Raw genomic sequence first — 27,573 nt, 5'->3', positions numbered from 1 at the left:
GAGTTCGTGGTAGTTGACGGTAGGTCGGCCTATAACGCCATCTTTGGGAGACCCATCATCCACTCATTTCGGGCCATTCCTTCAACACTTCATCAAGTTTTGAAGTATCCCACCCCCAATGGCGTGGGCACGGTCCGAGGAGAACAAACCGCTTCGAGGGAGTGTTATGCCGCCGCACTCAAAGGCCCATCGGTCTGCGCCCTCGAAACTCTCAGGGATGGGACGCTCGAGTTCGAGGCCGACCTGCCGAGGATGGAGTTTGCCGCGCCCACTGAGGAGCTCGAGCTTGTTCCTCTGCTTAGTCCCGAGAAGCAGGTAAGCATAGGAACCAAGCTGGGGGCCACCGACAGAGAGGAGCTAATCCACTTCCTCAGATCCAACTCGGACGTCTTTGCGTGGTCCCATGAGGACATGCCTGGCATTGACCCGCGAATTATGACGCATCGCCTCAGCATAGATCCATCATTCCGACCTGTGAAACAAAAGAGAAGACCTATGAACAAGGAGAGGAGTGATGTAATTGTTGAGGAAGTTAACAAACTTTTGAAAGCTGAATACATAAGAGAAATTTCGTATCCCGAGTGGCTCTCCAATGTTGTATTAGTTAAAAAATCTAACGGCAAGTGGAGAATGTGCGTAGACTTTACGAACTTAAATAAGGCATGCCCGAAAGATTGGTTCCCACTGCCGAGGATTGATCAGCTCGTGGACGCCACAGCTGGGCACGAACTGCTCACTTTCATGGACGCCTACTCTGGGTACAACCGAATCAAGATGCATGTCCCAGATGAAGGTCATACCGCTTTCATAACAGACCAAGGTCTGTACTGCTACGAGGTCATGCCCTTCGGGTTAAAGAACGCAGGAGCGACCTACCAGATAATGGTGAACAAAATGTTCGCCAAGCAGATCAGCCGGAATATGGAAGTGTATGTGGACGACATGCTTGTCAAGAGCAAGCAGTCTAAGTCGCATCTCTCCGACCTGGCCGAAGCCTTCGAGGTTCTGAGGGCATATCAAATGAAGCTCAACCGTGTTAAGTGTGCCTTTGGAGTCTCCTCGGGAAAATTCCTTGGCTTCATGGTAAACAACCGGGGAATCGAGGCCAACCCCGAAAAGATTAAAGCCGTGATCGAGATGGAGGCACCTAAAACGGTGAAACAGCTTCAGTGCCTCAATGGCAGGATTGCGGCCCTGAACCGGTTTGTTTCAAGGTCAACGGACAAGTGCCTCCCTTTCTTCAAGGTCTTACGAAAGAAAGGGCCGTTTGAATGGACGGCGGAGTGCGAGCAAGCGTTTCAGCAATTGAAGAACTACCTCTGTTCGGCACCCTTGCTTGCCAAGCCTATGTCGGGGGACAAACTCCAATTGTACCTAGCAGTGTCTGACAGTGCCGTCAGCTCGGCCCTAATCAGGCAAGAGGAAGCGCGGCAAAACCCGGTCTACTACACAAGCAAGGCTATGACCGAAGCCGAGACTAGATACCCTCAGATGGAGAAGTTGGCTCTCGCTTTGGTCACCTCGGCCCGACGACTTAGACCATACTTCCAAGCCCATACGGTGGTGGTGCTCACTAACTTGCCCCTTAAGAGTATCTTCCACAAGCCGGAAGCTTCCGGACGCCTAATGAAGTGGGCAATAGAGCTAAGTGAGTACGACATCCAGTTCGAACCCAGAATTGCGTTGAAAAGGCAAGCAGCGACAGATTTCATAGCCGAGCTCACACCACCTTCCGAGCTGAGCGGGTCTGACCTGCCTTGGACAGTCTATGTCGACAGATCCTCCAATGAGAAGGGGTGCGGAGCCGGGGTCCTCTTGCTCGGACCAGGGGGTGAACGATTTGAGTACGCCTTGCGGTTCAGCTTCCGGACTTCTAACAACGAGGCTGAGTATGAAGCATTTATTGCCGGCCTGCGAGTCGCTCAAGCATTGGGGGCCTCTTGTGTTAAGGTCTTCAGTGACTCTCAGCTGGTTGTGAGCCAGATCAAGGACGAATACCAAGCCAAAGACACCCGAATGGAGAGGTATTTGGGCAAGGTCAGATCACACCTCGCCCAGTTTCGAACTTACGAAGTAAGCCGGATTCCGCGGGCAGAAAATTCTAATGCTGACGCCTTGGCCAAGTTAGCATCGGCGTACGAGACCGACCTGGCCAGGTCGGTCCCCGTCGAGATCCTAGATAAACCCTCGATCTTAGAGCCAGATCTGATGGAGATCGGCGCTCCAGAACCCTCATGGATGGACCCGATCGCGGACTTCAGTAGAGGCAACTCACCACAAGACCCCAAGGAGCGCAGAAAGTTGGCAAGACGGGCAGCTCGGTTCGTGGTCCGAGATGGGGCATTGTACCGACGTGGCTTTTCCCTGCCTCTGTTGAGATGCCTAACCCCTGAAGAGGGCCTGTACGTCCTCAGAGAGATCCACGAAGGAGTGTGCGGCAATCACTCAGGCGTCCGGTCGCTGTCAACCAAAGTGATCCGACAAGGATACTATTGGCCAACCCTCAGCCAGGACGCCAAGAAGTTCGTTAGAACTTGCGACAATTGCCAACGCTACGGAACCATAATCCACCAACCTCCCGAGCTGCTCACCCCCATCTCGGCCCCGTGGCCATTCGCGCAGTGGGGGGTAGATATCATTGGTCATTTCCCTTTGGGCAAGGGCCAGACCAAGTTCGCTGTGGTTGCTGTGGATTACTTCACCAAGTGGGCCGAGGCCGAAGCGCTCTCCCACATAACGGAATCCAGGGTCACGTCCTTCGTATGGACGAATATCATATGTCGCTTTGGTATACCACAGGCCATAGTGACAGACAATGGGAAGCAGTTTGACAACGCCAAGTTCAAAGACTTTTGCAGCAAATTTGGCATAAGTCATCTCAGCTCGTCCCCCGCACATCCGCAAGCAAATGGGCAGGTGGAGGCGGTCAACAAGATCATCAAGCGAGGCATCAAACTTAGACTGGACTCCAAGAAAGGCAGGTGGGCCGAGGAGCTACCAGAAGTTCTATGGTCGTACCGGACCACCCAAAGGGGGTCGACGGGTGAGACCCCGTTCTCCCTGGCCTTCGGCTCTGAAGCTGTAGTCCCGATTGAGATCGGCATGCCATCTGACAGAGTAGAGCATTACGAGCCTTCGACAAATGAGGAAGAGCTGCTCCTCAACCTCGACTTGTTGGAAGAAAGAAGAACAATGGCCCAGCTACGCCTGGCAGAATATCAGGGCAGGATGGCCAGACATTACAATGCCCGCGTTCGACCTCGGGCCTTTCAGGTCGGACATCTAGTCTTAAGGAGGGTCCAAACGCATGTGGGTGCCCTTGATCCGGCCTGGGAAGGCCCATTTGAGATCAAGGGCATAGTCCGACCTGGGACGTATGTATTGGCCGATCTGAAAGGAGATGTCCTCGCGCACCCGTGGAACGCGGAACACCTGAAGCGTTATTATCCTTGAAATGCCAAAAGGGTTTTCAATGAATTTGTAACGACTGTTCCAAAAGCATTATGATCGGAATAAGTGTGATGATTTAATTTCATGCTTTCGAGTTCGACCAGAAATTAAATGGGGGCCACGGACTCCCACGCGTTCGCATTCCAGCCGTTGGTTCAAATTCAATCCTTCGAAGCCCAAGGATACGAGGAACGATATGAAGAATAGCTACGGATTTTAGCCTTTTTACCTTTTAAGTTAAGGGTGAAATGTTAAAAATCCAGAGTTGGTGCAACGTGTTGAACATTAAGAGATTCAAACTCAAACTTTCAAATTATTTTAATTAAAGGCGCGACCTCAAAAGTAAAGAGGTGCGATGTGACATTAGCTGCAGTTCAAAGGGAAAGCAAAGAAAAGAGGTCACTAACAACAAAGTAGAAGCGAATGAGAGTCTCTTTATTGAATGAAGAGCAGAGCCAAGGCTTATAGACCTTGCAGCTCTGCTCTGACACTTACAAACAAAAAGAAAAGGGAGGGAGAACAGCGAAAAGCCTCGTGAAGGATGGTCGCCTAAGAGCCTGCTGGGGGAGCGCCCTCCTGAGTGGAGTCGACCTGGTCCTCTACGGCAGCGGAGAACTCCTCTTTCTCCCTCGCTGCCAAAGCTTCCCTCCCATCCAGCTCGGCCTTTATAACCAGAGCCGATTGAATGGAAGCAACAAACGCCTGAGAAATGGTACAAGGAAAAAGTTAGATCGAACTACCTGTTGGGCGAAATCAAGCAAAAAATGGGGCACTAGTCTTACCTCGGCGGCGTAGTCAATGGTCCTCTGCAAAACGGACCCAGGGGCGCTCACAAATTTGGACGCCCTCCTTAGGCAGCGGTCCAAACTCGCAGCTGAGATGCGGGTCACCTGCTCCCTCACCCCGAGACTTGACGGCTCAATTCTGAACCGCGCCGTCACATCGGACGTCCCGCCCATCCTGGCCGCAGGATCGTCCACCCGATCAGCCCAACCTGCAGACAAGACCCTGCAAGCTCCGACCTCCGAGGGAGAGATCGCCTTCTTTTTCTTCCTTCTTCGCTTTAGAGGGGCTTCCTCCCTCGCCTCATCTCCCAAAGGCGGGGCGTCCGCCGCCTCGGTCTGGGCGTCCACCGCCTCGGTCTGACCCTAGGGCGCTTCTGCCTCGAGGGACCCCCAGAAGACTCCAGCTCGATCACCGGGGCTGGATCTTCCGAGGCAGGCCCTACCACGGCAGGGGTGGGAGGTTTCGAACTCTGGGCAGCCTCAAGAGCATGGGCTCGGCCCTTAGACTTGCGCTCCACGCCGCTTGCAAATCCGCAAACCATGGCTACAAGATAAAAACAAGGGTCAACACAAGGTTAGAGGAAAAATGGGGAAGGCAAGTTCGGCATACCAAGTTCAGAGTTCGGCCTTGAGGATTCGATGGGACGAACTGCAGGGTTGTAATCTAGCAGCCCGGACTCAAGCAGCAGTTCGTCAGTCACCAGAGTTCCGACCTTCCTACCCCTCGGAAAGCGCTCCTTGTAGTATTTCAGAGTATCGAAGGAGGCCTGCGTAAGCTTGGGGACTGGTCGGATTGAAACTGCACGAAGACAAAATCCGAGTTAGACCTGAATGACAGAAGAAAATTACGAAAAGTAAGAACTACTCCGTACCTAGGTTCCCAAACCTAGTGGGGACGTCAAAGAAGGAACGACCTGACTCGTCCTTTGCGAGCCATTCCCCCGAAGCGTAGAACCACTTCCTCACCCATCCCTTGATGAAGGTCGGCCCCTTAACTATACCGCCTGTGCCTTTCCTTGCGCACATATAGAACCGACCAGGCTTCTTAGCTATCCTTTTCGCCTCGAAGCACGTGGGAGCTGGTCTACGTCCAACAGCTCGGCCTCCTTACTATCCCGAGCTCGAAGCCAAAAGAGGATGGCCAAAGCGAAAATGACACCCCACCCATTGGGGGCCACTTGAGCCGGAGCCAACCCAGTCCGGAAGAGAAATTCTTGGACAAAAGGGTGAAGGGGAAGTCTGAGGCCGTACTCAAACATTTTGAAGTAGAGAGTGACCCATCCCTCTGGAGGATGGTCAGCTCTCTCCCCCTCCTCCGGAAGCCTGATGAGGATGTTCTCAGGGATAGTGAACCCCCTACGAAGGGATCCGAGGTAGTGCTCAGGTATCCTAGAAGGGTATTCCAAACCCTGACCTGAAGTGGAGGCGTCGCTATCCTCCCCGTCATCAGAGATTCTAAAGTTTTCTATCTCCTCGAGCTCGGACTCTAACCTACGTGCTAATAGAGGACGACATGGCAATTATGTTCGAAAGAGAGAGGGAAGAGACCGACCTACCAAGGGTTCGAGCTGCCTTCAGATCGAACTCCAAGAATTCAAGGAACGTAAGGTATGATCTGAAGGATTGGGGGCATTTATAGCCCGTCGGAAGGATTTCCCCACCGTACACGTGTAATCAACGAGCGGCTGGGATTCTCTCTGAGATCCGAAGCGTCGGAATATTTGAATATTCCGACGATAAATCTTCCGCGACGGTTGTATTTTCCCACGAATAGGAAGTCGCCACGTGTCCAAAGCAAGTCGAATGAACTTCTCTGCCAGGTCGAGATCGGACCAGACAAAGAGAGGGCCAATGTTTGGGGAAGAGAATACTCTGGACACGTGGAAGACCCCTATTGGTGCTCCAAGATGACTCATGAATCATGCCCAGCTCGGAAGGCCGAGATGGCCGCCACCAACGCCGACAAATGCCAAGTGTGAAGGCCGAGGTGAGCCTGGCCCAGGTCCGACCCACCGGGGAGTTCGGTATGGGCCGAGATGCGCAGCTGTCTGCGGCGTGATTATCGGGCGTAACCGTCGGTCCCGAGATTACCGGATGTAACCGTCGGTCCCGAGATTACCGAATGTAACAGTCGCTAGATTAGCGGGACCACCACCCATAAGTAGGGGACCTCACTCCCCGATCAGGTACGATGATTTCTGGCTTCGAACTAGACTTGGAATCCGACCTATACTGACTTGATCGTCGGAGTGCTCACCTTTTTGTGCAGGTCCGCCCAAGTGGTCAGGTCGGTCCGGAGGCCGGGTTCGAGCTACAACCAGGAACACACTGTTGTGCACATCTTTGCATAAACACCTTTAGAGAAAAAAAAACACGACTTTGACAATTTATTCGTTGTTACTTTGCTTAAACATTCCTTCAGGTCAAAGTAAATTATTTGCTCTTACATGCTTTTCATTTCATAATTGCATGAATACCTTGAAAGTAACACAAAGAATACAATTAAATAATATATCCCACGATCAGCTCCATCTCCATTTCAATATGTTGTTGAACTCGAAAATAAAACTTACGTAAACTCTTTTGGTTTTCTTTCATTTTCTAATAACGAAGGAGTGTGTCACAACTGTACGAATGACTCTTTGAAAGAGTTTATTAAAGACATACTTTTTCTACTCTAGTAAGTCAATTTACATCTTCCATTTTAATTTAACAAATTAAACATTGTAATTATTTTTCTCAAAATAAAATCAGATGGTTCATGAACCAGTAAATAAATCACAATTTCAACTGACAAAAACACTTGAAATGAAACCTAAAATTGTCCAAAACTCAACCGAAAAATATTTAAACCTAATCACAAAATCAAATAACTACAAAAAAGAAAATATCCATAGTTAACAAAATTTTCAAAAAATTAGAAGCTCAACTAACTAAATATATTAATATTTATTTAAGTTGGATATCATAATTTGAAGGTGAAGTTTGTCCCACTTAATTATAAACATAGAAGTAAAAAATGAACTTTTATATTCTTTAATTTTTTTTAGCTAGATTCTTCCAAGTTGCAAATATCTAAACCGGTAGTGGATAGATAAATAACTACTTGAAGAGAAATTCAATGGTCCTTTTTCTGAGAGGAGGATTGTTGGAGTGCAGTCACCTTCTCAAATCTTTTAGGTAAATTTAAAATGAACAATGTTATACCATTCTAGAATTATAGAGACACCCGTTATCCAACCGTTATAAGATTTATTTGCTGTTCTCACCTCTCTATTTCTTGCATGGGCTGCCACATCTCTTAATGCGTAGTTAAACCACCAAGGGAATTTTTGAAAATAAAGAAGAAAATTTCTTAGCCTTAAGTTGAGATATATATCATATATAGTTGAGGTAGCCTTGAATTTTTGGATGTAGATAGGAAACCTTGTGGTGCTCTTCTACCATAATTTTAATTCATTTTCTTTCTTAAAGCTTGGTACACCAACTTCACAATTCTCTCTCTCTCTTTGATGTTAAGGTGACAAATAGTATGTTGGATATTGACCTACTTTCAACTTCCCAATCCAACTACCAACTTCCTCATGTACACATGAGTGAAAAGACCCTTTTGCCCATTCCCCCCATTTTTCTAGTCCTCTCCCAATTGTTTTTCCACCCACAACACTATCAAGAGGGTCAAAGATATATCTCAATCAATTTTATTTTTCATCTTTATTTTTCATTACTTTATAGAAGATAAGGCAGGTCAAATTCCTCTCTTCTCAATAGAGCATCCTCGTGTAATTTGACATTAGTCAAAGAAAACTATCTTTTTCGTTTGGTAATGGCCTACCTAAGAGAGGGGAAATTCTAATATAGAGAGGAACTGTCACCAATCTGTACTGTACATAACTTAATTGATTACATTATATATCATCGATCGAAAAATTAGAGGTTGGAATCCTCACTTCAACATATAAGTCAACGTCAAATCCAAAAAGGGTATTTCTGTAAATTCAGCATAGGGAGAAACTACAAGTCATCTCCTATGGGATGCATTATATAAACTAATAATCTGTCTCTCAAATGGTGTCGATTGATTTGTGTGATCATATTGATAAAGTTCAGCTCCCCACAGACAAAGCAAGAAGATGATGACCAGATTTTGCAGATTCCATGACTCTGTCAAGCCATTTTGGTTTAGTTTCTTCTTCTTCTTCCTCCTGCTCGGCCATGGATTTCCAGTGGTAGTAGAATCTGCAGAAGGTGATACCCCAGTATCCGACCTTTTGAGTCGAGATGATTGGAGGCAGATGGCTGGATATGGTGAGGAGAGACTGTCCACAGTTCTGGTCACAGGCTCTGTTCTTTGTGAAGCTTGTTTGCATGGTGATGAACCTCAACTTCATTCATGGCCTATTTCAGGTACTATCATATATTGCAGCTTTTAAAAAGTACTTCTGAAATCACGCTTGTTTTCTTACCTTTTTCTGATGATTTTATTCAAACCAAATCAATCACTCTGCAGGTGCCATGGTGGGTGTGAGCTGCCACAACAACGGAAGAAATAGCAAATCTTCTGATTGGGCACATGGAGTCACTGATGAATTTGGAGACTTCATTATTGATATTCCATCCCATCTTCATGCAACACGCAGCTTTGAAAAGGTTTGTTCAATCAAGATTCTTCAGACTCCGAAGAACGCACGCTGCCGACCTGCTCATTTCGCTGGTCGGGAGCAGCTGCAATTGTCATCGTTTGGAGGTGGCATCCGTACATATACTTCTGGCGCTCTCAAGCTGCAGCACCGGACATCTCGACCCCTGCAAGGTTGTATAAACAAGGGAAGTGGTGACAAACAGACCTTATGGTAGACAGAAACCTAGTCAAGTGAATGAATTTGGTGCAGACCATACATGGCTCATGTAGATGGCGCTGAAGTCACAACAATGAGTTATTGGCTCGTAGCCAGATCGATAAATCGAGCTTGCATAAATATGTATTGTTTATGTGTATTAACACCTCTAGATAATGTAATACAAAAATTTATATCATACCATACACGATGGATGCTTTGACTGCATTGTGTCATATTCCACAGTTGAATGTAGTCACAAGGTTGCAATTGTATTCATCAAAAAAACAGTTAGGAGCCAAAGAGATCATATGTTCTTTAACTATCATTGCATAGCATGACAGATAATCTAATCCCAACACAAAAAGATTAGGCAATATGACAACCAAAAAGACATTAGCTAATGGGCGTTACACGATGATAAATGACGAGAAACTGCTTATTGGTTCTCCTCTCTCTCTTCCTCAACTTTAGAAGTTATGTATCGTGCTACATCGGCACAGCAGGTGAGCTTATCTGCCTTTTCATCTGGGATTTCGATGGAGAATTCTTGTTCGAAAGCCATAACAAGCTCCACCCTGTCCAAGCTGTCCAGGCTCAAATCCTTCTGAAAATCAGCCGTTTCAGTAACCTGCTCGGCTCAACACAACATTCAACAGTAAGAACTATTTTCTATTAAGAGGACAAATATACACTTTTGCATTTAACAGGATAGGATAAATATGAGAATCTACAAAAATCCCGAAAAGTGATATAAAAGTTCAAAGATAAGTTGTAGGATGGCCTTGGACTAAGTACCTTTGAGGCATCAATTCTATCGAACTTCTTAACCAATCCAATCACTCGGTCTACTATTTGATCAGAGCTTGTACCTTTTGACGTGCACAAATGGTGAGTCAGCTTCTCCATTACAGTCTCATCCTTCATAAACAACCATGTCGTAGTATTAGGTATTCTGATCCTCATGTGCTTCAGGATTGAATTACTGATGCTTTGCATTTTTTGTCTATAGGAGCTCAAATGAACAAGTTCCAATTCCAATCATCAGTTCAGGTAACAAAGAATTGAAAAGTTTTGAAAATAATAGACAGGCATGCAGACAAAATGAGTTTGTGGAGGGACTTATTATCAAGATCCTAACTTTTTTTTTTTTGAAATCCGTGTGTCCGGGCCAGCTTGCACGCACCTTGACTAATCACAAGCTAACCGCCTGACCAAACATGCAACTTCAAGAAATTACTGAAACACATTACAATACCAGAGCCCTTGAAAGGAAATACATACATTCCTATTGAAAATAATGTGTAGTAACTTCCACGGGGATAATTACATACAATAGGAAGAATGAAAGTTGTTTTGTCGTACCAAAAATCTAATCATGATAACTTTTCAAATATTAACCAATCGCATTATCAGCAAGTTTCAAGGAAGATCGAGATAAAATTATGTGCTCAACGAGGAGGGAAATGAATTTCATTAGAAAAATGCTATACAATCAAATCTATGTTTGCGCCAGAAAGCTAAAAGATACCAAGCTCTATAAACAGCTGGCCACAAATTTGTTAGTAAAATCAAGAAATTTAAGGTCATATACAACTAGAATGCATGACAATTTGAATTGATCGAAAAGGAACGACTTCCCATTCATAACAAGATAGGTACAGAGACTGAAGTCATCAACCAAAATGGAAAAAATTTAAATAAGGAAATTAAAACAGTAGGTAAATGGGTAAGAGAAAAGTTCGTAGGAGGCTATGTAAAATGAATTGCCAGGACGTCCTACACTAGGCATTGCATTGTAGGCTAAATAGCATTTAAAAGAATGATAATGTTCTCAATAAGAAACAAGAATATATTTTACTATAAAATAAAGATTAATGTACAAAGTTGAAAGGGACAGGGCATCCTCCAGGAGAGACAAATTACTTCGGAAGTCTATAACATATTGAACAAAATGGAAAAAGAGATGAAATAAAGCGGCAACTTGTTTGTGCTACCACATAAGCAAAAATTAATATAAAAATTTGATTTTAAAAACTACGTATTCATTGCCATAAAATCACTTACCCCCGTCAACTTTTTGACTATAGCACTAACAAAGTGATGATTCCAAGGATCATCTAAAAGAAACTATTTAGAACTCAGCTTTCCAAAGTATTTAAGAAAATTTTTGTTTCATTTGGATTTTCTTCAAAACACTTGTTATAAAACATTGTATTATCAGAAATATGTAAGTAGTTCTTTTAACTTCTTGTTGTGTATTTTTTTTTTTTATCTTTATCTCATATATTAAATTAAAAATGTAAAAATTCAAATCGGTAAAAGACACCTAAACTGTGTTCATGTCCTAATTCTTTTCTACGGTTATTTTGTCCATCTTATATCATGTTCATTTCCACTGTTATGAGTCCATGTTCGTTAGCCCCCAGCTGTCCCTAGCTGCTAATTAACTACAATAGCTAGCATTTATCAGCAATCTTAAATCTCAAATATGTGCACAGATGTGTTCCTAATCTTGTTCAAGCAGAACCAACAGAAGGGTTTATTTTCCAGCCGCATTTGGTTCTTTTTCTTGGTCATCAAATCTATACCAAGGTTCCTTAGTGGAACCCTTGAATGCTATACATAAACAAGGAGTTCCATAGTTACTTTAAGGCACTTTCTTTGGTTTTTTAGTGCTATCTCCAGGCATTGATTAATTTATTGGCTGGCAAGAAGAAACAGGTTAAGAACCAACCAGAGATAGGCTTCAGCAATTCGAGTGCATTAGGAATGCTTTAATGTTTTTTCCAGAGGAGGATTCTTTTGGATTTGAGGCCTTTTCTCTAGGGGTGTTCTTTTGTCTAGCTATTTTTTTTGTATGTCCTTGCATATTTTTTCATTTCTCTCAAATGAAAGCTCGGTTTCTTATCTAAAAGAATTTGTTTGCAACGTTTTGTTCGTAGAACAATTAGTCGACCATTTTCTTTTCTTTTGATATCCTGGTATCTAGCAGTACTGCACTGGACTGGAGAGACTTTGCAATATCCTAGATAATAGTTTTCTCTCATTAAGACACTATTTGGTAACAATTTTGTTATTTATTTTCTGCTTTTAAAAATTAAGCTTATGAACACTACTTTTACCCATGTTTTTTTTTATCTACTTTTCTAAAATGTTTTCAAAATTTAAGCCAACTTTTGAAATTTAAAAAAAAAAAAAAAATTTAACTTGTTTTCACTCTTGAAATTTCTAATAGTTCAAATGTGTTGAAGTGATAAACATACGAAACATTCAAGTGATAAACATGCGAAAGAAATTGTGAAGAATCTGAGTATAATTTCTAAAACGAAATTGTTATGAAACTCAACATTTCACTTAAGAGGCCCAAAGACTATGAACCCAAGACCTCGGGCTTAACTCCAATCCAAAACTCCCTCCCTTATCACCATTACCACCAAGGCCGCCCCATGGGAGCGTTCATAGAAGAACCATATGTAACTTTCAATCACTTGACCCATTGATTATAACCTTTTCTAGAAGTTTCAGAACCAAACTCTATGGCCAAGGCTCAGTTACTGTACACTGCGCGCTGCTAGAAAGGAACAGAGAAACCACGGATGGAATCAATGAAAACATAAAACAGAACAAGCAGTAGGACGAAATCGGCAACCTAAAAAGCCAAACACATTCTCCAAATAAACAAAGCATCTAATCTAACACCCAGATTCCTTCAACAAATCTCGCCCATCATTCACACAAACCAACCAACCAGTTTTAACGTGGGAAAAATTGGCATAGTAGCAAACTAGAAGACGACGCAGCTGTACAATCGCCATCCAAGAAGCAAGAAAGAGGGAAATTGGCGTAAAAGTAAGGCATGAAAAGACAAAAAGGCGGAAAGCGGAAAGATATTTACTCACGAGAGTAGCAGAGAGTGTAAGATGGTGGAAGAATTCTGAGTGAATTGCCGGAAAAAGCACCTGGAAACTTTGAGACCGGAGCTTGGACTGCGATTCTTATACCGTCGTCATCTCAATTCAAGAACTCGATGAGCAGATTCGAACTTTTTGGAGCTCGCAGAAGACTCGAATCTGAGGCCGGCTCAAGAATTCATCAATGGCCCAATAGTAACAAAGATAGGTTTTCTTTTTTCTTTTATTTATTCATTTTCCTTTTGGTTTGGTTTATTTTGATTGATATATTTTCCAAACATTAATTTTGGTCAGTGTATTTTTGTCCTTTGATTTTTATTTTTATCTATTTTTTATCGTAATTTTAACATAATACTTCACTCACTAAATTTCTTAAAATATAGTCATGAGTTTGTCTCGAATTGTTTTATTTTGTATAATTTGCATTAAAATTTTACAAATAAATATCAAATTGTTCACTTTTAGAAATATAGAGACCAAAATAGACGTTTAAGAGTATAAGGCTCCGTAAGTTGATCGAACTAATAGGTGCTAGGTGAGGGCTTAAAGATCCTAATTTACATAACCTTCTTGGACACATATTTTTCCTCGGGGCGGGTAGATTTTCCTATAAAAAAAGGCATGGTTCTGTAGTCTAAGCAACTTCGTCACTTTCGTGTACCCATCGGATGGCAGCCCTTTTGGAAAATGAACAAAGATTGAAAGTATGGAAACTAATATGAGCAAAGATTTAAACCTTATCATGACCATTTTAGTCGGAAATAGGCACCTTAACAAATTAAGTTATATTCAAGTTGGCATTCTAAAAATTTTAAAACAACCCTTCTATTAAATTTTCTATTAAGTAAAAATAGAAACATGATGTCACGATGAGTCATAAAATTTTTTTACTTTAAACTTTCAATTTCATCCAATGAAAGCTTATATTTAGATAAGAGTTAGAAAAAATGATTATCCCCAAATCTCATTAATTTCCATGAAAATCAAGGTTTAACGAGAGAGTGTAATGTCCAAAATCTCAATTCTATAAATCAATCACAATATCAAAGATTAAAGATTAAAAGGCTCCGTTGTATAATCATCTATTTTGATTTTGAAAATTAAGCTTATAAATACTATTCTCATTCATGTATTTATTTGTTTTACTATGTGTTCAAAATCTAACTAAAATATTGAAGACTAAAAAAAATAATTTTCAAAAATTAGTTTTTAAAATTTAGAATTTGACTAAGAATACAAATACCTTTTTAAGATAGGTAAAAAAACATAAAATTAATCAAAACTCACCAATGTCAACAAATATATTTCTTTTTCTTTAAAGACTTCATTGTTTTCGTAACATGCCTCTATTTATAATCTATTTTAGCACATCTAAAATTAGTTTTTCACCATTCTTCCAATAGAAGTCTATAGAAGATACAAATTGTTGTTTACTTAAGTCTAAGATTTATTATTTATTATTTATTATTTATTTTTTTATTTTTTTATTTTTTTTTTGTTTTGCAAAAGGTAAGTCTAAGATTTAACTAGACGGGATTGAAAAGTATGGTATATTTTTACTTAAAGTTCATATTAAAAATAACAATAAAAATCTATAGTACTAGAAAAAAAAACAATAAAAATCTATAAAAGTATAGATAAGAAAAAGTAAATTCTTGTCAACCTATTGATTTATAAATTATAAGGAGTACCAATATTCTCTTAGATTATCTTGGGATTAAATTGTCATTTGCTTTTACTTTTAAAAATAAGGGTAAGGATAAGGATTCAAAGCTACAACACCGAAAGATGTTTTCAATACTTCAATCATTGAATTATGTTCATGGTTAAAAAAAAAAAAAAAGAATCGATACATGAGTTTATTGTTATGTCGTTTAGATTAATTCAAACCCACGATCTTATAACTGAGAATATATGTCTTAATTAATTCAGTTATGCTCCTGTTCAACTTGACTTTAGACTAATAAATGTTGAGATAATACTTGCAGGTTGATGAAATTGTCTTTAAATTAGTTATGTATTCAGTTTATACTATCTGGGTGAAACCAACATGAACATATCTCAATTTGTTAAGACACCTATCTTCGATTAAAAGATTGTGAGTTTGAATTTTACTCCCGCGTGTTGTACTGGTGTTGAAAATGAGTTTTTTTATGGATTAGGAAAAAAATTATTGAGAGTTTAGATTTAAAATTCATTCTATTTTGCCTTCTTTAAATATCTCAAATAAAAAAATATTTATAAAGTTATAATATATAATTTTATAAAAGTACCAAAATCAAAAGTTACTGAATATATATATATATATATATATATATATATAATCCCAGAGGTGGAAACAAGGGGTTGCAGTGGCCCACAGATTTGTTGGACAATACAATAATCATTTTGAACTATTGCCCAAAAAAATAATAATAAAATTATATTTTCTTCATTTTTAAAAAATTAAAATTTAGTAAGAAAATGTTTCATAACTACTTTCAAATGTTATTATTAATTATTTATTTAGTTTAAGTCTTATGATTTTAGCTTTAATCTAGTTTAGTTTTTATATTTTTAAAACGTTTATTTTGATCATTATATTTTAAACCTTTGTCTATTTCAATCATTATACATTTTTTTTAATTATTTCCATATATTTTTAGAATATAAATTGTGAAACTCGGACTTTAAAAAGTGATGGTTTGGGTCATTATTTGCAAAATCTCACCACATAACAAATCTATAGATAATGAAAAATCTCAAATATAGACCTAGGAAAGTATTTTAATTTTTTTTATTAATTGTAGTGCAGTATTAATATTATTATTAAAAATGAGATAAAATATAAAATAAACAGATCAAATAATTGTTTTTTAAAATATAATTTAAAACTAATTATTTCGAGGCATGAAATTTTCTAGAACAAGTGAAGTATAATGTCTGGAAACAAATATTGAGTGAATTTTAAATTAAAAAAAATAGTTTTCAAATTAAAAAAAATTATATGTAAAATATTGATCGAATATATGATCTTTTAATGAATAATGGTAAAATCGTTGAGAACTCATTTTCTTGTTTGGTGCATGATTACTTTTTATGAAAATAATAATTCCAAAGTCTCTCTCTTGTTTTTTTTTTTCTCTTTTCTCTCTTTTTTTTTTTAATTTAATAGGTGCATTTTAGTTTACTATAATTTAATAGTCCTTTTTTAAGTTTTTTATTGGTACATAAAGATAATTATTATTATTTTAAAAGTTGATAGTTCGATTTCCCCTCTATTAATCGTTGAATTAAAAAAAAAATCTAATGATATTCAATTGAGTGTTAGACATTTAAGACTTTTAATCTTTTGTCTTCTTGATAGGTTCGCTGTGGCTTATAAAGTTAAATCTATATTTTAGTCTATAATCTTGGATCATATTTATGTTTAAGAATTTTCAATTGGGTATTTGTATTTTAACTATTTTTAATTATATATTATTCGTGAGTGGATATTAAACGTGGTTGGTAATAAATTTACCAGGCACCCTATTAAGTAAGTTGAAGAAATGGTAAGAGAAATTAAAATCACTAGTAAAAGTAAGAATTTATGCCAATTTTTTTTAGAAGTTTGGATAAATTAAAATACTTTTTGGTGACTTAATTTCTCTCTAAAATTTTAAGCTTGTAAGCATTATTGGAAGAAACTAATTAAATGTTTAGTCACAAAAGTACCTTAATTACTTCTATTTGATTTTAAAATTTATTAAGATTGATTATAGAAAATTTTTAGAGCTCAATCGTTCATTTTCATTTGCAAAAAACACTCTTTAATATTTTAACCAAATATTAAAATTATAAAAAGGGTATAATTTTAGAAAGAGTTAAAACATAAATACTAAATTAAAACTTTTCGAGTAATAATACAAACTAAATTAAAAAAAAAAAAAACCAAACATATAATCTTTCTCAAATGTTTATTTTAATACTCATAAAAGATCTAGTAGTACAATAATTTTTTAATTAGTCCCAATTTCAATGATGATCTTGCTTCAAGTAGAGAGAGAGAGAGAGAAATGCAAGAAAACAAAATCAAATTTCACTGCTTTTCCCATAAATTTTCACTTTTGTACTCGTGTGGGGTGAACCCTGAACTGAATTCATAAAATTACAAGCATCTGACCACAAAAACACACTCAGTAATGGAGTTGGTGTAGAGGCCCCATCACTGGCCTCCACCGTCCATTGAAATCAAATCAATGGAAGCAAGGCAGAAATAGAGAGAGAGAGAGAGAGAAGGGGAGAGGCGACGTTCATCTCCATGGCTACTGTTGTAAGTAAGAAAATATGTTTCCAAACTATTGAAATCCCTTTGTAAATGATGACGTGAGGACCTTTGGGCCACCTCTGGATCTTCCCAAGTCGTCGGGTTATTTTAGCACTTTTCGAGCTCTGATTCTTTTAGCACTTCGTTAAAGAAGAAAAAGGGATTTATGCAATTTTCCTCCAACAATGGTGTTCTGTTGAGCTATTTTTCTTTACTGGGTTTCTCTTTGATCTTGCTCTGATTTGATTTTGAGATTCTGCAATTGGGTTTTCGTTTTTGTGCCCTTTTCTTCTGGTGAAGGGTTTTGGGTTACGTTTTATATTGATAAATAAATGGGAAACGTGAATGGGAGAGAGTATGAAGACGATACCCCATCTGGGTCTGAAGAAGAAGAAGAAGTAGAAGGAGAAGTAGGAGAAGATGGTGTAATTGTTCATGAGGGCGTTGCTGTGGCTGATGGGGCTCATATTGGCTACCACCCGCAAGGTGTTTGTTCAAAGTTAGTGAGCGGCCAGTCCCCTCCTCATAGCCCCGCGGCCACCCGCTCGCCATTGATATTCACTCCTCAAGTAAGCTCTCGCTCTCTCTCTCTCTCTCTCTTGAGGAGTTCCTTTTAGTTTCTTTGTAGCCAATTGCCAGTGAATGAATTTTGAACTAATATATCACTTCGAGTCTTCAATTTTGAATTAGCATTTGGAGATTGAAATGACTTGTTTTAGATGTTTCTTGTGTAGCAATGGATGAATGTTGGTTTCTGAACTTCAAGTTTGATTATAGAGATTTAGTGAGAGAAGTTTTTGATTTAACCTTTTCTTTATTGGGGGCTAATTGAAGGACTTTACCCATTTTTTCTACATCCAGAAGTTTGTGGTTTAAGGCAGTTGATTTTGCTTTAACTTTATATAATGGTTGTTTCTTGCTGCTGGCTCAGCTGACAAGTATTTGCTCACTTCCAAGAGATAATGTAACTTAGCATTTGTCAAACTTTAAGGCCTTATTCTCTAACCATTTTGTTTTTGGTTTCCGTTTTTGATTGAAATGGTCCCCTGTTGTGGTTTCTTTTTTGGTTGGTTGGTTGTTGATTGTGAGGGGTGGGGATCCAAGGATGGGTTGTTGTTTACTATCATTTTGTATTAATTATTTGCTAGCATGCTTCTTTTACATTTTAAACTCCAGGTTCCACTCACTCCTCTACGGAAACCGGATGAAATGCTCATTCCCAGCGACTACCGAATGCCAAATTCGTTTGGTTATGAAGGAACGTGCAATGAACCAAGCGTTCCAACCATGATTACATGGAGTTATGGTGGCAAAGAAGTTGCTGTTGAGGGATCATGGGATCTTTGGAAAACAAGGTTTTCTTCTCTTCTCTTTCTGTACCATCTCGAACAATCGATTATCATTTCTGATCTGCTGCCAGAATATCTGATACTAGTTGTACCTCATTAACCAGAATGCCCTTGCAGAGATCGGGGAAAGACTTCACTATAATGAAAGTGCTTCCTGCTGGGGTTTATCAATATAGGTTTCTAATAGATGGACAATGGAGGTATGCTCCGGAGTTGCCTTGGGCCCAAGACAACGCTGGCAATGCTTACAATGTTTTGGATTTGCAGGTAATTTGTAATGTAGGATATGAAAGGAAAGGCATGAAGTTAATCGACTTGGAGAGAAACTGGTGTTGTCGTGAACAACCATCGAATACCCCTATAGGCCGATTTAATATTTTTAATCTATGGTGGCCAGAAACTTGGTTGGTTTAACTAACAATAAAAGGGTCCATCTACATAGACAATCTATCTTTGTATATCATCTGCTCTTTCTTCTTATTTTCCACTTGTTCTTCATTCTTACTGTTACTATCCTCACCACTTGTCTCTGTGCCATTTGTGTTATTTGCTCTTCATAGTATGCTTGATCAAAGCCTACCTCTTTTTATTGTGAAACAGTTGTTTCGATCTGATCCGATCCGAACCCTTATTCCAGAATATAAGCTCAAGTATAAGGTTCATAAGTTCTTTCTTTTTTCTTCTTTCATAAACGACGGATTAAGGGAGTAGAGGGGCTAGTCCTGTCTAGGGGTGGAGGGAAGAAGGGAGGAGGGACACTCTCGGTTCGCCTTAGATTAAGAAATTATACAAAAGTTGTGATTATAAAGTTTTTGGAATTAGAAGATTATATCTACAAAAAGTTAAAATATACAACTTTTTCTCTTCCAAATTTTCGGCCTCCGCCCAGCCCATGGTCCTGTCCTATCACTTTATGGTTGAAAAGATACTTTAGCTTGTAGAAAATGGCTTGTTGCCACAGTCTTTGCCTCTTCTAGTTTACATATCTCCAAATTTCAACAACTCCACATTGACTTTTGTATGGTCTTCTCTTTTCTAAATCTCCATTTTTCATACAATGCTTGTTGGATTTCTCATTGCTTCTATACAATGATTATCATCAAACATTTCCATTGTCAATTCAACGCTCGGATATTCACGGTTACGTTTTACTTCAAATCGGTTTTAATGGGTATTGGCACCTGGGATCTGATGTCATTCATTCATCAACTATGCAGGATAACGTGCCTGAAGATATTGAAAGCATCTCTAGCTTCGAGCCTCCTCAGTCACCGGACTCGAGCTACAACAATGTGCTGCTTGGATCCGATGACTACGCGAAAGAACCGCCTTTGGTTCCCCCACACCTACAGAGGACTCTGCTTAATTCGCCTTCATCGTACATGGAGATTCCACACGATTTGTCGAGGCCACAACATGTCATATTGAATCATCTTTACATGCAGAGAGGGAAGAGTGGCCCGTCAATTGTGGCACTTGGTACTACGCATCGGTTTCTAGCCAAGTATGTTACCGTCGTGCTCTACAAGTCTTTTCAGAGGTAAATTTTTTACCTTTCTTATGAACCCTGCAACTTTCTAGGCTTTATAGATCAGGTTAGCTGAGGAAGATGTATATTGTATGGTAAACCAAGTTTGTGCTTCAAACCACTGAAACTCACCCTGCCACCTTGGTTAGATTTGCTCTCCCTTAGTTGACTCACATTTTGGAGATATTTGGTTCACGGTTTTAACCGGTTTGAGTTTTTTAAGCCCGAGATTCGGAAGCTTCGGTTGTCTTGTGCTTATGTAACTCGAGATTTATGTAGCTCATGAGATTAGTAAATCTATGGATCCTCGTAATAAACATGGTCTTTGATTTCTTAAATTACACAAATCTAATTTGTCAACTAATCATACCCCTTAAATAAAATCCTCCTCTAGACGCATTTAGTAATCCTTCTTCCATAGGATAAAGTTTCAAATACCATGGCCAAAGTGAACATAGTTCAGCGGTAATTGGATATATCTCTAATCCAGAGGTTCTGAGTTCGAATCTCTCCCCAACATGTTGTAGTCGAAGTACTGAAAAATTTTCTTTTTCTTCTCTTGGATTTTCTTTCTTTTTATAAGATTTAGAAAAAATCTTTTATCATGGTTTTGAAACTTAAGAAAATTTTACGGCGGTATATGTGTTATCCATTGCTCTATCTTAGATTGTGATTTGTTATTTAAATCAAAGTTTAATTCACTTTTGAGAATGAGAAATAAAAATTGTCGGATTTGAACCCATGCCCATTCGGACCAATACCTGAAACTGGCGCCTTAGACCAAGGCAGCCATCTTGACATCTATGCCGATCATAAATGAGATTTTTCAAATATTCAATATTATTTCTAAGAGTGAAAGTTAAATTGTAACATTTTTTTAATACAACAATTATGAAGATTGGAGATCGAACCTCTCACCTCAAGAAAAGGAGTTAGATATCTTAATCACTAAACTAAGTTTATCTAACTCACTAAACTAAGTTCAAACACAGTAAGCAAATAAAATTCCTCGAAACTAAAAATGAAATATTTATAAATGATGATGTGATGAAACTTCGTTCTTTTTCTTGAGTTTAATGGGGGAACTTCTAAATTATAGAAATTCAATTGAAATAAAACATATGAAATTTTATTTTTATGAATTTTCTTTAGTACGCTTGGAGTTGGAGGGAAAAAGAAGAAAAAACTTTTGCTTCTTATTTTCTGCTTTGCTCCCTCCACTTCACTTGCATACTCAAAGTAAAAAAGCTGTAGCATAACTTGTATTCAACATGATGCCATCATATAAGGGCTTACCCAAATCACTTGAACCTCTCATTACAATTAACTAGCATTTACAGCCAACCAAGAATCTGAACTAACTCAGTTGTTTAGCTCTGTAACATCGTCACATTCGACATCAGTTTTGCCCTCGTCGTTGCCTCCACCCTTTTCTTGCATATCCAAGATCAGAATACTGGACATCCTTTAACGACGATCCCGGGAGCGGTTGGACACTTTGCCAGAGGGCAGTGATCTGGTTGCGACCCCCACCACCTCAGGTTATGGCCCTCATTCTGCAGCGCAAAGAAGAGCAGCACACCCATGAAAGCTGTCCCAGCATCGAGTGCGGCCGAGAGGACGTAGTTGTACTTCTGCCACCAACGCTTGTGGTATCGGAAGACGAAGTAGTTGAAAATCGTTCCAGTGATGAGCCAGCTCGCTATGTTTGTAGGAGTTGCTGGTGGCATCCCTGCAAAGCCATAGGATATAACGGGGATGTTTATCAGCGGAATCCATTTCTTTTCAGGGAACGCTTTGCTCAACGCCCAAATGGGGACTGGGAGGACAGCTCCGATGAGGAATAGCCACACCAAGTTGCGATACAGCCCCCCTGGTCCAAACAACCGCCTCGGTCCGATCAGTCCCCAGATGACAGAAGCATCAAATGTGACTCGGTATTTTGGACAGGTCCACGGGCTATCAGGGTGGAGAGCATCAACATCACAGATGTTCTCTATACTGTCTAACATCCACCAAGCGACCGCTAGGTTTACCGTCCCGGCAACCAGAGTCCCGACTAACTGAGGAAACAGAAAACAGAAACAACCAATCAAACTTATGCTCATAGATTCTCAAAAAGAGAAAAATAATGAAAATTGAAGTTGGGAAACAAAGATCACCTGGGCAGTGTACATGCATCTTGGTGGGATTTTCATATAATGGCCAAGTTTAAGATCAGATAAGAAAGACAGAGCATGAACTGTACTAATCCTCCCATAGATCTTGAAGAGCAAATTTGCAATTGGCTTTCCAGGAAGAATATAACCAATAATGAACTGTGCTATAATATCATATCCAGGTTGCTGCATAAGATTCCATATGCATATTAGTATTTCGTTTCAGAATATGCTCAAGAGAAGCTAAACCAAGAGAGACGAGCACTAAGACTACTACTAATTCCCATTCGATTACCTGGTTGGTTGTTGCTTGAATTACCCCAATTGGGAGGGTAACAATCCAAGCCATAGCAAAGGCAAATAGCATCCCCCACCACGGGAGTTGCACGTCGTCTTTCCACACGAATGACATCAGAAGTGACAGCGCAATGCTACCAAACAATAAGATCAGGAACCACCATTCTGGCACTTGTTTGTAGCTTTGCATCAGCTTGGCATGAATGTCCAGTTTCGCACTCTTGATTGCTGCCCTGCTTTGCTTCCATATCTCCCTAAAAGAATTAAAAGAGCACAATCATCACTTTAGGAACTCAACCTTGATCATGGAAAAAAAAAAAAAACCCCCAAATTTTAGTTTGTCTGATGAAGTGAAAAGTCTTCTGACTATCATCTAAAGCTAGAAAGATTCTTAAATTGTTCATCTTTTGCTGTTAGAAAGTGAAGCAAAGTTATCATATAATTCTTCTACATCAGACATGAGGAATTTAGGATAACAAATATTTAATAAGAATTCAAGAAAGATTGCAACTCAAAAGGAACATAAAAGTTATAGAACCATGTAACATAGGCCAAATCTATCCTCAATCGAAAATTTGAATTCTCACCCCACATGTTTTGTACTTTGAACTCGAAAAAAACATGTAACATGGGTTGATTCCCCTAGATGAAGTATTATTTTATTTTCTGTCCCATCCCAAAATAAAAAAAATAAAAAAAATCATTTCTAGTTTGAAAAGGAATGATATTCTTCTCATCCAAGATTAGAGAATGACATTCCTATTCCCCTCTATCAGGACCCACCTTTCTTTTTTTTGCACTTTTTTTCTCTCCTCTCTCTCTCTCTCTCTCATATTCATTCTCCCTTTCCACACTTCCCCCATCCCATTTGTCTCTGCTTTGCACTCAGACAATCATGAAATAAAATACATTTAAATACTATCTTTGGTCTCTGTAATCTACTTTTTTATTTTGCTACTTTCAAACCCTACTTTTTTTTTTTTTGGTTTATTATAGTTCTTTTACTTTCAAAATATCTCTTTTGGTCCTTGAACTTTCAAAAAAAATCTAGTGAGTTGTTAAAACTATGATATAAAAAATGAGATAAAAATGGAAATGAAAGGCCAAAACTATCGAAAATATACAAGGACATAGATTTAGTTCCTAAACTTTTCGGTCCTATCTATTTAATCCCTAAATTCTAAAAAGTTTCAACTGCATCAAACTTCAAATTGTGATTCTCTAGCCAGGAGTGAGTTTGGGATGTGTTTTTCAAAAGTGTTTTTAAGTGAAACACTATTTTATTTGGGAAGTGTTCTTAAGTGAAACAACCGAACCTAAAGCAACAAAGTATGGCAGATTCAAATAAAAAATACAGAGAACAACAAGAAAAGAGAGCATACCGGCCATGGAAGAGGGCGACATGGGTGAGAGTAGCAGTAAACCTAGCAAAACCAGATCCAATGGAGAGGGCAAAAAGAGGGCTAAGATACAGCTTCCCATAGCTATCATAAGCAGCAACATTCAGATCAAACTCCGGCGTCAGAATCTTGGTGGTATCGTACTTCTGGCCGGTTCTGGTGAAGAGCTGATTGGAGAAGATGGGGAATTTGCGAGCGTCGAAGGTGTTGAACTTCCAGTAACAAACAGGGACGATTATATAAATGAACATCACAAACCCAGCTCCCACATTGAGGATCGAGAACCAAGGGGACACGAGTGGGCTTCCATGGTAAGCCGAGATGCCAGCCCAATCGAAGGTGAAGGCACCGAGCCCGAGCCCACTTTGGCTCGACCCGATTTGCTGGGCCGTGATGCTGTGAGGCCAAACCCAACACACCCACGAGAAGAACGACAGGATTTGGAACAAGTAACCTGGAAAAGCGTAGTAGATGAAGCTCGCTCCCATGGCGATTAGGAAGAATTTCATCCTCGTCATCCCTTTTGATTTGTTCTCTCGCTCATGGAGAGCTCTGAAACAGGGGCAAAAACAGAGCAAAAAATGAATTGGAATGAACAAACACTGAATTTGATGAAATTAGACAGACCCATTTTCATCTTTTGCTTAGATTAGAATCAAACAATCAAATGGGTCCATTTATGGAGATATAAAGCTGCTAAATCTGTAAAATGATGAAGCTTTTGAAGGCGAATACCTAAACAGAGAAACCTGGGCCAGATTTGCAGGCCACCACATTTCAACAGGATCCACCAAGTACCTTCTGAGCATCCCCGCCCATCCATAGCCCAAAACCTACACCGATTCAAACATAAAATTTGAACCAAACAGGAGAATATAAGAAAAGGGTGTAGATCTTATCCATCTGGGTCTTATTAGACAGACTCAAAAGAGAGTAACTTTTGGACTTTCAGTGATTGTTTAATCAAATTAGTCCTCTTTTTGCTGACCCCTTTTGGGAAAAAAGATGGAATAATCAAGAAAACGACTGTAAAATCAACAAATTGGGGGAAAAGGGCGAAAAGCGGAGGGGGTTGGAACCTGGGTAGTCAAAACGATGAGAAGGGCCAAGAGGAAACTAATGCTCTGTTTGTAATAAGCCTTCATGACAGTAATGGCGCCGATGGAGTAGGCGTCGCCGCCGCCGTAGGAGATGCCGCAGTTAGCAAAAATGGTGATGATTACATGCTCCTTCATGTTGAAAGGGCCGGGGTTCAAACTGAACTTCCATCGGAACAAATGGAAGTCCCGTTTTGGGAGAGTGGAGGCCATGAAGCGCCCAATTGGGAGGACGGCGATCTGCATAAGAATGGCGGAGATGGCGAGCGGCTGAGAGCGGTAAGTGAAGAAAGTGTTGAGGAAAATGAGGAGGCAACAGCAGGCCAGACCCAGAACCCATGACCGGAAAGTCATCACCGGGAGAGACGGGTCGTCGGTCTCCGGCACGACCAGAGCCACCTCCTCCACCGGGCACCGGTCCTCCTCCGCCGCCAGATCTCCATTGGGCTTGTCGGCGCCGGATTCCGGGGGCGGCGGGTTCTTCGAGGACATTGGAATTAGGTTGTTGATGAGGAGACAGAGGAGGTTCTGTTTCGTCGCTGTGATTTGGAGTTGGAATCAGGAGATTTTGGGAACTGGGAATTGGGATTTTTCTTTACTTATCAGTGATGGGAGTGGAAGAAGAAGAAGGAGAAGGATGCTTGCAAGAACAAGTAGTAAGCAAGTCAAGAGCTTTGATTGAGAAATGTCAGTGAAGAGATGTTGAGTATTTATAAGGGAATTTTGGATTTTTCCCAACCCCTCAAAATTATTTATCAATTATCTCTCTCATATGGAACTTAAATTATTGCTGTATTCCCCCTTTTTTCTTTTAATTACAAGTTTTAATTTTAAACAAAATTTAAAATATAATTCAATTAATTAAGATATTTATCTTCGACCACGAAGTCTAAAAAATTCCATCAATCTAATATACTTATATGAAAGGCTAATTGTATTATTTAAAAATTACGTAGTGAGTTGATTATAGGTAGCACTCGATTATAGTAAATATAAAATTGAATGTTGAACCATTAAAATATGAGAATTAAATACAAATCTAAAACTTCAATGATTTATTTATTTTTTAATATGATAATTAAATAGAAGCAATTTTGAAAACGGAATGAAAACTTATAGTCAATGTGAATATTGCTCAAAGGTTAAGATATCACGTTTTTTTTCTAAATGTTGGAGGTTTAATCTCTCATCGTCATATTTGTTGTACGAAAAAACCAAACTTATAATTTGACGTTTAAATTTCTTGAAAGGTGGGTAGCCTCTTATAAGTTCAATAGTTTTTCATAAAATCGTGTTTCAGTCTATGACAATTTTTATTTTACCCATTCTATTTTAGTTCTTGAATTTTACTTGTAAGACCAATTCAGTCTTTGCCGTCAATGGTTTTATTTTGTATACCATATGCATATACATCTTTTGTTCATTTATTCGATGAGCAAATATTATATAGACAAAAACTAAAACTAAATCGATACAATAAGTGTCAGTTTTCAAAGTAGTTGATTTTTTTAATTGTTAATAAAAAAAAGAATTGCAAGAGCTAATTATAATGGTTTTTCATAAAAGATTATAATAAAATATCTGAAAGTTGAGAGATTAAAATATAACATTTGAAAATTTAGAGAACAAAATAAAATACAGTATCAATTACGTTCCTTGTGATTAAAGGCACGTCCTACATTTGGTATACTCTATGAAATGGATTATATAATTATTATTTTCTACAATTTTTAAAATAACATAGGTAGAAAAATGTTTAATATCCCTTGAATGACTGATATAGTAACCAGTAAAAATGATAATTTTCATTCTTTTTTCTCTCTTAACGATACATTTCAGAATAATTATTTCCCATTAAATATTAATTAAATAAAAATCAAAAGTATGAAATAGAGAAATGAGGGGATGATCCGACGAAAATGCCCTCCTCGTCAACCCTAATTACAAAATGATTACAAAGGACAAGGAGGTCCTTTCCATTGGTCTACGGTGTTTGAAAAGTAGGCTCTCAATCTGACAATCGTCGTTGGCTCGTTGCTCGCTCATCGCTTTTTGTTTTAATTATTTTTTGAGAAATTGTACCAAATTTCATAAGATAAATGTATTTAATAAAAATATTACTACTTTTTATTTTTTTTAAAATATGCTTTTTTATTTTTTATAATTTTAAACCTAATGCTATAAATATAAATACATAAATTTTTTGTGCTATTTTTGTAATTCTCGTCTTTTATCAGGATCTTTAAATTAATTTTGAAATTCTATTGAAATAAACCTTAAATTTAAATGAGGGGTAGAATAAATATTCTCTATTAATCGTTTTATTTTTTATTTTCTATTTTTAAAAGCTAAACTTAGAAATCTTACTTTCATTACGTTCTTTTGTGTTATGGATGCTATCTAAATAACAGTGGCCATAGGGTCAAATAGGTCGGAATAAAGAGTTATAGGTCAAGTCAAACAACATA

General features: G+C 38.9%; 4 protein-coding genes across 10 annotated transcripts; 2 read left to right on the top strand and 2 right to left on the bottom strand.

Moving 5' to 3' along the window:
- Positions 1–8,117: 8,117 nt before the first annotated feature.
- MTACP3 (mitochondrial acyl carrier protein 3) lies at positions 8,118–13,194 on the bottom strand. 7 transcript variants are annotated; one of them, XR_015789811.1, is made up of 5 exons: positions 12,976–13,194; positions 10,215–10,283; positions 9,872–10,079; positions 9,276–9,704; positions 8,118–9,041 (listed from the first exon to the last, which is right to left on the bottom strand). XR_015789811.1 is itself a non-coding variant. In XM_088121866.1 (5 exons), the coding sequence occupies exons 2-3, from the start codon at positions 10,070–10,072 to the stop codon at positions 9,513–9,515; spliced, it is 393 nt and encodes a 130-aa protein (XP_087977992.1). In that variant the 5' UTR covers positions 10,073–10,079; positions 12,976–13,194; the 3' UTR covers positions 8,118–9,041; positions 9,276–9,296; positions 9,488–9,512. The 7 variants fall into 7 exon arrangements, 2 of the variants coding, with proteins under 2 accessions (XP_087977992.1, XP_087977993.1); XR_015789809.1 differs by lacking the exon at positions 10,215–10,283 and having other exon boundaries at positions 8,118–8,633; positions 8,702–9,041; positions 12,976–13,193; XR_015789810.1 differs by lacking the exon at positions 10,215–10,283 and having other exon boundaries at positions 8,118–8,620; positions 8,702–9,041; positions 12,976–13,193.
- Positions 8,369–9,395, top strand: LOC111012615 (uncharacterized). The gene is made up of 2 exons (XM_022286823.2): positions 8,369–8,642; positions 8,746–9,395. The coding sequence occupies exons 1-2, from the start codon at positions 8,369–8,371 to the stop codon at positions 9,090–9,092; spliced, it is 621 nt and encodes a 206-aa protein (XP_022142515.2). The 3' UTR covers positions 9,093–9,395.
- Positions 13,195–17,141: 3,947 nt separating the features above from the next.
- LOC111012688 (SNF1-related protein kinase regulatory subunit beta-2) lies at positions 17,142–20,490 on the top strand. Its single transcript, XM_022286922.2, has 4 exons — positions 17,142–17,844; positions 18,452–18,630; positions 18,729–18,891; positions 19,842–20,490. The coding sequence occupies exons 1-4, from the start codon at positions 17,608–17,610 to the stop codon at positions 20,166–20,168; spliced, it is 906 nt and encodes a 301-aa protein (XP_022142614.1). The 5' UTR covers positions 17,142–17,607; the 3' UTR covers positions 20,169–20,490.
- A 769-nt stretch (positions 20,491–21,259) lies between these two features.
- On the bottom strand, positions 21,260–25,793 carry OPT3 (oligopeptide transporter). The gene is made up of 6 exons (XM_022286810.2): positions 25,088–25,793; positions 24,744–24,841; positions 23,991–24,560; positions 22,607–22,862; positions 22,315–22,497; positions 21,260–22,215 (listed from the first exon to the last, which is right to left on the bottom strand). The coding sequence occupies exons 1-6, from the start codon at positions 25,595–25,597 to the stop codon at positions 21,601–21,603; spliced, it is 2,232 nt and encodes a 743-aa protein (XP_022142502.1). The 5' UTR covers positions 25,598–25,793; the 3' UTR covers positions 21,260–21,600.
- Positions 25,794–27,573: the final 1,780 nt, after the last annotated feature.

This window comes from Momordica charantia (assembly GCF_013281855.1).
Source record: "Momordica charantia cultivar OHB3-1 chromosome 3 unlocalized genomic scaffold, Mcharantia_2.0 BLBB01000003.1, whole genome shotgun sequence".
Taxonomy (NCBI): Eukaryota; Viridiplantae; Streptophyta; class Magnoliopsida; order Cucurbitales; family Cucurbitaceae; genus Momordica; species Momordica charantia.
This window is presented reverse-complemented; position numbering and strand designations above follow the sequence as displayed.

Excerpts from the sequence above, each read along its gene's own strand:
- LOC111012615 (XM_022286823.2), top strand. The coding sequence starts at position 8,369 with ATGATGACCAGATTTTGCAGATTCCATGACTCTGTCAAGCCATTTTGG. Across the intron at positions 8,643-8,745 it reads TCATTCATGGCCTATTTCAG|GTGCCATGGTGGGTGTGAGC; the intron begins GTACTATCATAT and ends ATCACTCTGCAG.
- MTACP3 (XM_088121866.1), bottom strand. The coding sequence starts at position 10,072 with ATGCAAAGCATCAGTAATTCAATCCTGAAGCACATGAGGATCAGAATA. Across the intron at positions 9,705-9,871 it reads ATAGAATTGATGCCTCAAAG|GTTACTGAAACGGCTGATTT; the intron begins GTACTTAGTCCA and ends TGAGCCGAGCAG.
- LOC111012688 (XM_022286922.2), top strand. The coding sequence starts at position 17,608 with ATGGGAAACGTGAATGGGAGAGAGTATGAAGACGATACCCCATCTGGG. Across the intron at positions 17,845-18,451 it reads CATTGATATTCACTCCTCAA|GTTCCACTCACTCCTCTACG; the intron begins GTAAGCTCTCGC and ends TTTAAACTCCAG. Across the intron at positions 18,892-19,841 it reads ACAATGTTTTGGATTTGCAG|GATAACGTGCCTGAAGATAT; the intron begins GTAATTTGTAAT and ends TCAACTATGCAG.
- OPT3 (XM_022286810.2), bottom strand. The coding sequence starts at position 25,597 with ATGTCCTCGAAGAACCCGCCGCCCCCGGAATCCGGCGCCGACAAGCCC. Across the intron at positions 22,863-23,990 it reads GTCGCCCTCTTCCATGGCCG|GGAGATATGGAAGCAAAGCA; the intron begins GTATGCTCTCTT and ends TAATTCTTTTAG. Across the intron at positions 22,498-22,606 it reads TTCAAGCAACAACCAACCAG|CAACCTGGATATGATATTAT; the intron begins GTAATCGAATGG and ends AATCTTATGCAG.